The sequence below is a fragment of the Molothrus ater genome, chromosome 17 (genome assembly GCF_012460135.2).
Source record: "Molothrus ater isolate BHLD 08-10-18 breed brown headed cowbird chromosome 17, BPBGC_Mater_1.1, whole genome shotgun sequence".
NCBI classification, from domain to species: domain Eukaryota; kingdom Metazoa; phylum Chordata; class Aves; order Passeriformes; family Icteridae; genus Molothrus; species Molothrus ater.
The window spans coordinates 423,812-437,242 of NC_050494.2; the positions used below are offsets into that span (position 1 = coordinate 423,812).

The window sequence follows — 13,431 nt, forward strand, 5'->3', positions numbered from 1 at the left end:
TCACTATAGCAGGATATATCCTGCCTTGCTTTGCTTCGTGGCTGCTTTTCTTAAGAGTCTAGAAAATGAGTTTTCATTTGAGGTGCTACTGCTTGTTCCTAACAAGATAAGTGTGACTTTACATACTGTAACTACATATGAACCCCAAATATTTCTGTATCTTTAAATAATGCAAAGGCATAATCTTGAATTAGGTAGGAATGCATTAGGATGTAATGATTTGTATGTATTGTACTCTGTATGCAGCTTAATTGAACCCAAGTGTTGCCTGGAGAAACATACCTGAGATAAGCATGGTGTGAAGACTGGCTGCTGACAGCTGCAAATTGATCAAAACAGGCTTTGTGCATGTCATGGATTTTTCAATAACCAGACTTCTGTTTGGCTCTCTTGAACTGTGTAATTCTTTTTGATCTGAGAAGTTGTTTCATTGTGATTGTCTTGAATGCACTGACTAGTGATTCAAGATCTTGACCCTTCCATTTATCCTTTCCTCCTAGTGCATACAGTCAGATGCACCATCATCACTTGCAAGTAATTCCTTGTGGAGCTGAGGTGTAACTGTATTTGCTTTTTTTAAGCCTCCACCCTTCTTAATTCCCCATTTGTGGATGGATACTTTTCACCTGGATCATTTCCATGATGTACTCCATAGCAGCTCTCTGCATAGAGTGCCTGGGGTGTGCTCACAGCAGTTGAACATTTCATCAAGGTGATGGGGGGGGCAGGTAGGCTGTAAAGTTCTCAAGTCACCTTCACAGTTGAAGCCTGCTGTTGTGGAACTATAGTACATTTTTTCTTGATGAGGAAAGACAATGTCATTATATATTAGTTATATGTCTGATACTAAGTGCCATTGTTTTCTAACTCAGTGTGTTCTTTATGACTCTAATTTTTGTTTGATGGTGCTACACAGTTGAAAGCAGAGTTCATGAGATTCATGAGCTCTTACTTTGAAGTATTAGAAGTTCTGTTTGTCTGTCTTAATGGCATGTATAGAAAGCCTGTCTTCTAGGCAAGACCTTCTGTCTACTGAGCACTTATGCCACCTTTTCAAAAGGCTTTTCAGGAGGTACTGCTTAGAGTGAAAGCTTTTGAATCCATAATTCAGTCTGGTATGTGGTGGGTATATTTTCATATTTACTATCCTTTCGTGAGCAAAAAATCTCCTGTTTAAAAATAATATCATTTTACCTTTTGGTACAAATGTGCTTTTCTTGTACTTCACTATATTAGGTCGATTTTAGTGCTTAAAAAAAGGTGGCAATTTCTAACAGATAAAAATTTCAGCAATCATGATTTTTGTTATTCTATAAAATTTAAGATGCTCTTGCTTTAGGAGCTTTGTTACACTTGTCTCACAAGTTTTATTTTAGACCTCTAGAACTCCTTACTCTTTATGCTACACATAAAATAAATGGTGGGGCTCATCTGGTGCTGGATTTAAAGTGAAAATACTTACTACTTCTAAAGTTGTAGGAGAACGTGTAAAATTGAGAACAGTTGCAAAACCTTTTCTTCACAGTGCTTAAAATTAAAATGTTAACACATAGAAAGAAGATGGATGTAAGTGGTCTTCAGTGACCGTGTTGTTAAATTTGGGAAAGAACAATTCACATATAGTTGCTTTGCACTGGAGTGAAGATTCCAAAATTAAAATTTCCAGTATGTAAGTTGTGTTACTTGACACTGGAATCAAAGCTTGAGTGAGCTGGAAAGGTTAGTGTGGGACTGATTTGAACTGTCTCCCCCTCTTTCCAAAGAAGGATCTTGCCTTTGCAGTAGCAAAATGGACCGATAGGTCTCTAAATTCTGTAGCTGCTCTGAACAGAGAGGAAGGTACTGTTATTGCCTGCAGCTTGTATTTTACGTATGCCTTACAGAATATGCCTAAACAGAATGACTAGGATTTCATGGCTACTGGATATGTTCAGGCAATACCTTTCTTAAATTTATCAGAAAGTTGTATGAGATCATTATGATGAAACAGCTCCTCCCCCAAGTGCATGTTACAATACTTACCTCCTTGAGTTGTTGCTGCTTTGGTCTTCAGGAAAGAATTGTCCTTACATAGAAGAAGGCAGTTGATGTTATGTCCCTCTGGGCTAGAGGAGATGCAGGTATACCTGCCCTCAGCTCTCAGGCTGCATTGTACCTCAGGCGCATTGCAGAGCCATCTGCAGGCCTCTGTTAGGAGAATTGAGGTCTGTAGAAAATATGTGTGGGTTTTTAAGCCTAAAAGAGGCTTTTTGAGTCTGGGCTGCAGATAACTTCAGTGTTGGTCTTAGATGAAAGAGTTGCTTAGATTTTGTGCTAGCTCAAGTAGAGATGCTCTATCAGAATAATTGCTTGGAAATTAAATGTGGTACAGTATCTGTGACAATTTGTCAGCTGCTTATTGATTGTTCTGTGCATCTGTACTCCATTTTTTTAATTACAGAATTCTTGGAATTAGTTGGAAGGGACCCACAAGGATCATCAAGTCCAACTCTTAAGTAAAACTGGATTCTGTGCCCATATACATTAACCTTAAGACAGGTTTCTTTCTTTGTGGTCCCTTCTCTTTTGCTGCAGAACCCCTTAGTTTACTGTTAAAGTACATCATCCCATACTGTGACTTGTGTCCTGCAGACACTGTCAACAATTTTCTCTGAAGGTACCAGTTGTCTCTTTCAGATATGTCTGTCTCTCCATCCATGTTATTTTGTATCAAGTGCTTGCAAAAGATTTTTCTTAATAAAAATTGTTGTTTCTTGACCTAGACCACTCCAAGGGCATGAGGCATAGAATTGTTTCATTTCTTTCTTTGTTACCTGCAAGTCACAATTTTGACATCTTGACTTGGAGTTTTTCCTGTATTGGTGACTTTCATTTTTTTAGTGAAATCTGTCCATTTGGAGATTTGTTAACATATAGTTAATGCCTTTGGGCTGAACATATGTTCTGAAATCCAACAGTCAAGACTTGAGTGCTTGCATAGCTGATGTGTCCCCATGTCATACTATGGTGAAGCTCTGTACTTGCTGGATGCTGAAGATTTCTCAGGAGACATAAACCTCATGAACAAGTAGGGGAGTTGGTAATGGAAGTGCCATCTGAGGTGATTTGTGTGCTCTTAATAGCTCCTCAGTACTGGTGTCAGCACAATTGGACTGACAGCGATTTCATGAGTTGATACCCATTGACTCCTAGGACACAGTTTAGGCCCTCTCAGGAGTTTTGGTAATAATGGAGCCAAAGTCAGTTTTGGAACTTCAAAAGCACTGTGCAGTATTAAGCTTTGATTTGGAGTGTGGGTGTAGTACAGTAGCCTCAGTCTGGCAAGTCGCTGCTGCTCTTGGCTCTCCTGTGTTCCTTGCCATGAGGAAGAAACTAAAGGAAGAGACCTGCAATTTTTAGTTTGCCTACTGTAAAAAATCTGTCCTTACTGTGGAGTCCATATAAATCACTTAAAGAAGGAAAAAACGTTTTGTCAGTAGATTTAAATTTTTTCACATAACCTCATTTTTAGAAAATTCTGCATACTCAGAGTTAATTACAGTATGTCCTGTTAGTATAAACTACTCCATCCATGAATTCTTTACATGAGTAAAAAAAATAAGTATTTTGTTCTTACTTGTGTTACTGATGAGAGCTGAATTGTGTGTGGGTGGAGTTGGCAAACTTGTTTTTGACATCTTAGAATATCTCGGGCATCTGATTGTCTCTAACAGCTGTTAACAGGCAAAACACTGGCCTGTTGTGTAGTGGTTGTAAGATTTATCCTTTGGGAAATTTTCCTGTATCCTCTTGATTCTGGCTGACTGATGCCTCTTTGCTAGGCAGTGGGTGTGCATGGTGATACACAAATGTGGGCTTTTTCCTTGGAGCCAGGGAAGATCTGCATAAACAGCCTCTGTGTTTGCAGAGTTGCTGGTTATATTTGGCTTATCAAGACAGTACTGCATTTGGTTTCTGGGGAGTAGCTGTAAGTCAAGATGAAACATGGTCTTTCAGTTCTTGAAAATACCACTGGAAGTTCCCAGCAAATGATCTCACAGCTGTGGATGGTACCTTTGTCTGATTCACGTAGTTGGGAATGCAGTCTCTGCTTCCTGTGAATGCTGAGTTATCTTACCTGGGGTCCTACATCAGGGTTCCAGGGGACAGAAAGCTACTGCCTTGTCTGTCACTGAACCTCAATGTGTTTAGTAGTAAGTTTTCTAAAGCTCTGTCTGTGTGGTTTCTGCATGCTTGAGGTAATTTCATATTTCAGGTTTGTATGTGTTTCTAAGATCCTTCACAGCTTCTGGGTCAGCTCTTGGTACACAGAGGATACTTCTTCCAGGCTTAGGAGAGAGAGACCTGAAGGAAATCCATGGAAGAAGGCTGGAGGCAGTTAATCAGCAATCTTGTTCATCTCCAGTATCTTGTGAACATACCTCCTGTTCCTGTTAGTGGTATTCTTTGTCATCTGAGCTGGAAATTAATCTGCTCTGATGTTTAATCACAACATTACTGTTCAATGACAATGAAAGTGACATTGTCCAGGGTCTCAGGAGGCTTTTTGTGCCTTTTGTGGTTTCCCTGAGGTGGGACACAGGTGTTGTATGTGTCTTCATGGGGCCTGCACAAGCAGCTTTAGGAAACACTTAGGGATCCCCTGTGTACTCCTCATAGGAATCTCTATGAGTGTGGTCCTGCTGTCACTGCAGCCTCACAACCCAATGCTCTGTGACTGGGTGGAGGCAGAGGAGTAGGAAACCTTCTGGAGGGTTAAGGTTGGCTTGGGGAGACCAGAGGATGGAAACAGGTGGCACAACTCTGCAGGTGGTACTAATGCAGAAAATCAAAATGTGAGAAATGTGCAAGTTTTAAAGCCACATGCCTAAATATAAGGTCTTAGTTGTGTTTGTTATGAATAATTGTTCTTTGTTCTTTAGGGAATGATTTTATAAACTGACCTGAGTTATACTACCAAATGAAGAGGAAAAAGAACACTTTAGTGTGGAAGGCTTGTAAGCTTGCATCTCCATTGCATCAGTTTTAATATTTGCTATCTCGAAGGTTTAGGATAAATTTCCAGGTTTTTAATCTCATCATCTCAAATTTATTCACAACTTCTAAAATGTATTCAGAGTGCTCAAAGATCTTGTAGACCCTCTAAACTTTCTTTTCAATGGAACAAAGATGTTTCAAAACATAGCGTCTTTGTGTCTGTTACTGGGGGAAAAAAAAAAGAAAAGCATCCAGTGTATGATAGAGTACCATGACCCCTCCACCAGGACAGTGTTACAGCTTGCTGAGAAATTTTACAGAAATAGATTAACCTGTGTGTCATAAAAGACAGGATGTATTCTTGGCAAAAATCTCCTTGAAATTAAATCTCACAAAGCTACAAAACCCCAGTGGACATGAAATACAATTTTGCTCCACCAAGATCCTGTGTGCATCTGTGTCAGCCCACAGGAAGCTAAGAGGCCTTGTGCTGTTGCAGACTGCTAGGATCAAGGTGGCTGTGGTGTTCTAAAATGTTAATTCATGAGATTGAGTTGAGCTGTTGGGAGAAGGGAAAGTTAGGAGGCCTGAATGAATGCTGTAAGGTGTGTATGGATTTTTGTATTGTAATTTTGAGTTTCACTGATGTGGTGTTCTGTAAATATTTTGGAAAATTATTGCAGAGTAGACAGTTAGGAAAGCTGCAGAAAATATTGTTTGTGTGACTTTTCACCCTGTACTGAAATACACCATTTGCATTTCATAAACTTTATTAGGGTACTGGTGTTCCCAAAGAGACTATGTAGTACCTGAATCTTATTTCTCAGCTACTGTGTACCATAGAAAAAGTTTTCATCTGAAACTTTTCTTCCTTTGTTTTTGTCATCTGAACTGATGATATCTTGACTCCCTAGTCATGGGAGTCCTCAGAGGAGCAGGAAGTAAATATAGACTTGAATTAAAAACAAACAAGTAAATAAAGACAGCGCCAAAAAGCCCAACCAAACAAAAAATTACCAAAAAAATTGCCTGTCTGGACAAAAGGCATCTTTTAGAGGGTCTTGTGTGGTAATTGGGTTTTGGTTTAATTTCTGTCTTTTGTGGCTGCTGTAGATCACTAGGGCAGTTGACTAGAAGATAAGTTTGATTGTGGAAGTAGTTACAAGTGGCTTTTCTTTTTTTTGTTTGGAATTTTTTTTTCCCCTTTCACTTCCAACTTCCTAGAGAGAGAGGACCAGGGAAAATGTCATCAGATTTCTGCATCTTGGAGTTTCTTTTACTTGAAGAGATCCATGTGATTCTGAAAGCTCTAACAATGACATCTTTTAATGTGCCTTGTTATTTCTTCAGCTTGAAATGTTGATCAGGGCAGGGTGCTTGATCTAGTTTTTTCTCCTAAGTGTGCCCTCTGGGACTCTTTCCCTTTTCAGTGACTCTCAAGTTCTGCTCAGAATTGTTTTATTAAAGGTGTCTAAGTATGGCATGTTAATCTTCAGATGAGAAACAAGTTGCCTTTCTTATCCTCTGAACTTTTGAGATGCATATGATGATAGAACTGGATATTTTTGATAAATGTCAGCATCCTGTCACCTTGGCTACTGGGTCTCATTGACCAGGATACTTGATGTAATACTCCAAAACTAAATGGCAACTGGTCTTGTTCAGTCCGCTGTCCTATCTGCCATGCAGCTTTAGCTTTTATCACCTTCACTGCTCTTTTTCTGTGTCCAGGAGTCTTTTCAGGAGGAGTTGCTACTTGCAGTTAGGAGGATGAAACAGTTTGACTTAATGTAAATAAAATTGTAATCTCATATGAGGCCATGTCTGCATCTTAAGATTTTTATGAATTTTAGGTAGGGATTCTGAATTCTTGCATCTCACTCTTGATTGAAACACTGTTGTTTCAGAGGTACGTATTTAAACACTGTTCTTCCTTATATGTGCAGAGCTGCTTTATGCCACTTCTGTGTATGTTGCAAAGCACTCTTAGGAGAACTGGCTGTGGTTCCTCTAATTGAACCAAATGGGCACTTTTTCTCTTGGAGGAGCTAATAAAAATGACCCAGCCTGTGTCTCTGCTGAACTGAACTGAACTGTTTCTCTTTTCATCTTTTCTCAAAAAAAAAAAAAAAAAGTCACAGTTTTTCTGAAGAATAGAGATTTGGGAATGCGTGGACATCCCCTGTTTATTTTTGAAAGAAAAGCTCATCAGCAAATCCAGCAAAAACATTGGAGTTTTTAGCGTTTTAGGGCTAGGACTGAGTTGAGCAATGTCTGATCAGAAACAGTCCACATGGTCTGTCAGAGCTGCTGCTGCTGAAATAGACTGACTTTGGAAAGTATTTAAAGCTTGGACTTGGTCTTTGTTCTGTTTGTAGATGCTCCTCTACACATAACCCTCAGGAGTACCCCATATAGAGATGAAAAAGTAGAAAAGAGAAGAACTTCAACACCTGTAAGTGCACTAAATAGTCACCGACATTCTATTAGAGACCAAACCAGGAACCACATAGCAAGAGCACTGCGGAGACCTCGGGAAAGAGAAAGAGTTCAACATGGTACGGCTTTTGGTTTAACATGGGAAGTTAACATGGAAAGGAAAGTCTTGAGAAAGTTTTAAACATTGTAAGGAACTGATAATATTCTGTATACCTTTTTTTATAGATGAGTAAATGGTTGGTTCTCACAATTAAGGGGTAAACATTATATATATGGTAAAAGAAGTTTTAAAAATGTATAGTTATGTGACTGCAATTTGCTCCCCCCAGTATGTGTTATCAGTGGATAGTCTTGGTAATCCAGGGATTTGGGAAGGTTGGCTTGTTACTATGGCAGCACCTGACCTCCAGTCAGAATGTAAGAAAGTGACTTCCACCACTGGATAGTAAGGAAGGAGTTGACTGACAAGGCTCTAGGAGAGGCTAGAGATATAAAAGAGGAAACATCCACCTTGAAGATGAGCCAACCATGTGGTGGGCAACCGGCAGGGCAGTTCCCAGGCCTGCTTTTCCTTACCTAGTCTTTGTTGTATTTTTATTAAGGTTTAATAAACCCTTTAAATTTTTTTGAGTGAGCAGTTGTTTCTCACACCTTCGTTTAGTGAGAGCAATTTTGTATAAATGTATGGCATAAAATGTAAGCAGTGTTTTTTCAATGTAATTTTGTAAGTTTTCATGCTCTCTGCACTGGGGTTTATTCTGCGCAGTCAGTTGGTAATATTTATAGGATGCAAAAAGTATTAAAGTATTAAAGGTCATTAAAAGGTTGTAGGTCTTAATTCTGTTAAACTCCTGGCTGCCCAAATCATTAAATATTTTAAGTAATCTTGTACCTACTGAGATACCTAAACTTAAAGGAGGCGGATGGGAGTGGACATGAGGCACGATGACCTAGGGTGATATGTTTTGTAGGGGATTATTGTCAATAGTACTTGACCACTTCTTGTAGTCAGCAATTGCTACTAGACATCTCTGAAGAACTTCACGACTTTGACTGTTCAGTGGTATCCTGTAAACTCTGTTTATACTGAAATCTGCTGTAGTATCGGTGGGTAACAGCCAGACAGGATGGGGGGATGTATGTATACACACACATACGTTCATAGAAACAATACATATTAATAATAATATATTATTTATATACATACAAAATATAAATAATTCCCAACATCCTTCTAGATTTCTTTCAGTAAGAAAGAACTTGAGTCACAGTGATGAGGAAAACACAAACAAAATCTGAGGTTAGGCTGCTGTATCTATGACAGATGCTCTGTCTCCTGGAGATCACCTCCATAGCTGCCTGTGTCTATGTTGTTCTGTTGATCATAGCAGACAGACAGTACTTAGCATCTTGTTTATTCTTGTGCATCCCTCACTGCCCTTCCTTGTAGGAAGGTCTGAATGAGGCCCATCAGTATCTCCTCCCTGTTCCTCACTCACTGGGATGTGTCCTATGTGCAAGTGTGGCATTTAGAGATTATAATGAACTTTCACAGTGGTGATGTGATAGAGGATGGTGAGCACTCATCCCAGTTCTTATGAGTCTGTGCCATTCAAGGAAGTTGAAATCCTTTGTCTTTTCAAAAAAACCCCAAACCATTAAAAAATGTAGTTGTTTTGTGCTTAATTTCTAGGATTATGTTTCTCAGTTTATCTTTCTGTTTGATTATGTGAATCTGTGAGGATGCTCATAACCTAGATAAGTCTCTCTATCTGGTCTTATGTCAGTGAAAATTCATTACACTTCAGAGCACTTAGAAGAAACAGCTTTAAACAACGAGATTGTTTAGTTCCTGATTTTGGAAGATTCTAGTATAATACTTGAATACTTGTTCTTTGAAGAATTTTTTTTCATGGAAACATGCATTAACTGCTGTGCATTTCATAAGATAGCTTCACAAAGAAGTTTGCAAATATTAAGATTTTTTTCAGATTTTAAGACACACGGGGAAGCTTACGGGGACAAGGTGGATAAAGTGACAGTTTCTTTCATGTTTATCTTGGATATTTTGATAGTGGTTGAGGAAGCTCCCCATGTGCCCTTGGATATCTTCAAACAAATCCAGTAATCTGATCATGTGAATTTGAATTTTCAAATGAAAATAAGGAAAATTTTCCTCCCTCTGTTGAGCTCAGTTATTCTCTCTTCCCTTCTGGAAGAATAAAATGGTAGAACTTTCTTGCATCCCTGTGAGCAAAGAGAGGGAATGGTACCAAGAGGATCCTGACCATTGGAAGTACAAGAGATGAGAACAGATGAAAGTAAGAAGGAAGTTGGAAGCACTGTGTTTGACACTTGAATATGCACCTTTTCTTTTCCTGTTCTTTGTTTTGGTTTTTTTAATTTCCCTCAACACCAAGAGGTGGAATAAGGTGACTTTTGTGCTGCCAGTTCTGCTGCCTTTGAAGCCCAGGTGCCTGGTGTGGCCATGTGGGTGAGCACACTGAGGTGCCTTTGCTAACCTCATTTGCTAAGAGGGGCACAGAAATAGCAAAGTAGCAGGAAATCTTTGAGGACTCAACAGGATGGGGACATGCAGAGCTAAAGAGACTCCTGAGGACAAGCTATTAAGCTTGTCCTGCATGCTTACCTGAGCAGATTAAATGTGACTGCCATTTGCAGTTTCTCAGTGAACTGTTCGTGCCATAAATACTCAGCCAATAAATTGGGGACTTTACTGTTGATGTGTGTGAAAGGGGGTGACATAATATGCTGGTATTGCTGGTTTACTTTATAAATGGTTACAGACAATCTAGGGTTCTCAAATGGTTTGTGCAAGTGAAGATTTCTTACAGTATACACTGTCTTCAAGTGCTTATTCAGATCTCTGTCATCTGACATTGAAATAGGTTTCTGAATGGGATGGTGAGTGGCTAATCAGCCAAGCACTCTGAGAGCAGAGCCATTTTGAGATACAAGAGATCCTTCCATAATAGGCATTGATTACATCTCTGAGTCAGGATAATTTACATAAGGAACTGCATAAGTATCTAGAAATTGTGTGCTGGGACCTAAATCTGAAAGATAGGATGTAACCAAACACTGGGGTCTGGAAAGCAGGGATTTGTGAACATGCCCTTCAATAGTCTTATACTGAATTGTGCATGGTCTGGAAGCATGCTTTGAGGATAGACTTAATTGACAGCTGTCAGTCATTCATAATTATGGAGTGTTTTTAATCCCATAAAAATAGAATGGAGAACGGATGTTGAGAGAATAGTTAAAGCCAGCTGAACCATTTACTCCATTTTCAATATAAATAAAATATTTGCTTGGGGAACTGAACTGAAGGTCAGGGTTTTGTGTTACAATGCTAGTGAAATGTCCAGTCATAATAATGTAGAAACTGGACATAACAAATCCCTCAGTATTTTTATGATCTCTGAAGCATGTAAATAATAAGTGGGCGCTGCTGTACATTTCATTTCTCCTACAGGATGCTTATATTTTGTTATGGGACAGTCAAATTAGGACCTAAAATAGATTATTCCAATTGAGAGCTGGGGAATTCTTAAAAGTAAGTTTTCTTCTTGGGTTTATTGTTTTGTTTTGTTTTTTTCAGGGAACTGGCCTTGATTGTCCAAAAGAATGGGACACTTTTAAGAACATTATGAAGTAGAATAAATGTATATATCTATTTAAACTAATTTGGAATTTTTTTTAATTTCAGCTGTTAAAGGACATGAGAAGAGCAAAGAAAAAAAATCCAAAGACTATGAAAGATCCAAGTCAAAGAAAAAGAAAAAAAAGAAAAAGAGATCTAAACCTGGTAAAGTTCATTTTCCTGTAGATGAAACTGGCTTCATTCTTTTGTTTTATTACCTCCAGAAAATCACTTTAGATCACTTAAGATCAGGCATTGCATTTCAGCCTTTTTCTTCACTTAGCTTTTATTTTATTAAATAATTGATTTTAAATTGTGATTGACAAGATAATCTATTTCCTGGTTAAGCTTCCTCAGTAATGCTGGATGGTGGCTTGTAGTAGTGCTTGTAATGGCACAGAATAAATATCACTCCTAAATGAATGTCAGTGTATAAGTCAGGCTTTTCCTTAGTAAGTGTGCTTCTATGCAAGCTTTGCCCAGTTAAGAGAGTGCAGATGCCCTGTGTACAGGCCTGTTCTCAGTTACGTTAGTTCTGGGACTGCTTTATGAATGCTGGAGTTTGCAAAGTCTGAGTCCTTTTCTTCTGCTGTTAACCTTTTTGTTTCTTACACTTCCACTTTGAGGGGGAGTGGGCTGTAATAATGAGCCCAATTAAACCCATCACAGCCTTAATTTCTTTCTTAAAGAAATTAATCTTTTTTCTGTAGAGATTTAGTAAAAGCCCAATTTAAAGTCTAAACTCCAGCTGTGTCCCTCTTTCATGTCTCATGCTGTTGCACTACATTAAAATGGCTGTAGTAGCAACGTGCATTCTTGGTTTCATCTGTGGAGGCTTGGGAATGCTTTCCTGGGGCCACTTCAAGCTTTGAACTTGAGGCAGAGGCCCAGGTGTTAGAGGTAATGGACTCTTCGCTACTGAAAACACAGCCGATTCTGGAAAATTTGTTTGAAATGTTTAAGGATCAAGTGTGATCAACAACATCCTCTGTCATTGATGGGGATGCAGTATACTTCAATCTGCTAGGCATCATTTGTGAAACTAGATCTCCCTGAGGAGGAGTTTCTGAGGTAGAAAATTCTCTGATTGCTGCCATGAATAGGGCAAGCTATCAAGAGAGTGTATTGGAAGAACCATAGGCCAAGTCACTTAGAATTGTACTGCAACAAATAATTTTAATGAATTTCTGATTGTATGGTGCTCACAAGTATAATGATAAAGTACAAAGTATAATTTGTAGATTTATGCACCAAGTCCCCACAAGCCACCTCTCAGTCTGTCATTGAGTTTTAAGATGTTGCATGCCTTTTTTTTATGGTGACCTTATGGTAATTCAGTCCGGAACTGTGAAGATTTTTTCCAGGTAACTGGAGAGTGTTACTTGTAACTTCAGCCAGCTTTGATTTATATCCAATGTAGGCCTCACAGGGGAACTATTCAAGGTGTTTTCTTCACACACTCTTAATCTGGGCTTGTCCACCTGTGCATTCTGTTCCATAGATAGACTAGGAAAACAAGTGCTTTCTATCCACTTTGAAGTCTGTGAGATTAGGGAATGTGTATAACCTCATGTGAGTAAGAGTCGGATGTGAGGGGGAGGTCTCCAGCTAGTGGTGCTTGTGTGAAAGTGCCTGTAAAGCAAAGGTATTTGTACACCTACTCAGTCTGAAGAATAGTTGGCCTGGAAAGGCTGGTCACTTAGACCTTTGTCACTTCTGACAGCAGTAAACAGCGACTGAGCGGTATAAAATTGTCTGGTTCAGAAAATACCTTCTTGCCCCTGGAAAGCTTGCACATCTTGCAGCAGCATCACACAGTCCCAGAGCTCCAGCATACTGGGAACTGGCTCAGTGAGTTACACATTTCTGCTATGGGCATGCATGGTGCTGTTTCTTCTGTCAACTTTTTTTGACCATAGATTTTTAATGATTTACTACAATTTTACAGGGTATTCAGGCACTGCGGAGAACACAGATGTCTCACAAGAGCTTTCACCTGAAAAATCAGTTGTCACAAAATCTAATTCTTCAAATAAATCATTTGCTCACCCAAGCACCTTGCTTCACTGCACTGATTCTGGACAGCATAAGGGAAGATCAAAAGCAAATGGTGAGATGACTCTCCTCTATGGCTTTCTAGTTCTTTCATTATCAGTAAATATGTGAGCAGCACTAACATATTTGTAAACTGGTTCTTATTTTATAAATTTGGCTATTTTTACTCAGGGCTGTGTGTATTTCTTTCCCCCTGCTTGACAAGACTGGACCCAGTTTGTTTGCCTGCGCTTGATGTTGCTGCTTTTTACTTTGGCTTGACTTTCATATACACTTCAAGACTGTTGCCCTTATCT

The 13,431-nt window shown here is 39.0% G+C and overlaps 1 protein-coding gene across 17 annotated transcripts in view; it reads left to right on the top strand.

Annotated features, from left to right (window-relative positions):
• PHF20 (PHD finger protein 20) overlaps positions 1-13,431 on the top strand; it is a 71,647-nt gene that overhangs the window by 36,444 nt on the left and 21,772 nt on the right. For 14 of the 17 annotated variants that reach the window (XM_036395917.1, XM_036395916.1, XM_036395927.1 and 11 more), the window contains 3 exons: positions 7,356-7,535; positions 11,147-11,245; positions 13,029-13,190. In XM_036395917.1, coding sequence (XP_036251810.1) covers positions 7,356-7,535; positions 11,147-11,245; positions 13,029-13,190 — 441 coding nt within the window. The remainder of the gene's footprint in view (positions 1-7,355; positions 7,536-11,146; positions 11,246-13,028; positions 13,191-13,431) is intronic. The other 3 variants (XM_054516677.1, XM_054516678.1, XM_036395930.1) reach the window with 1 other exon arrangement.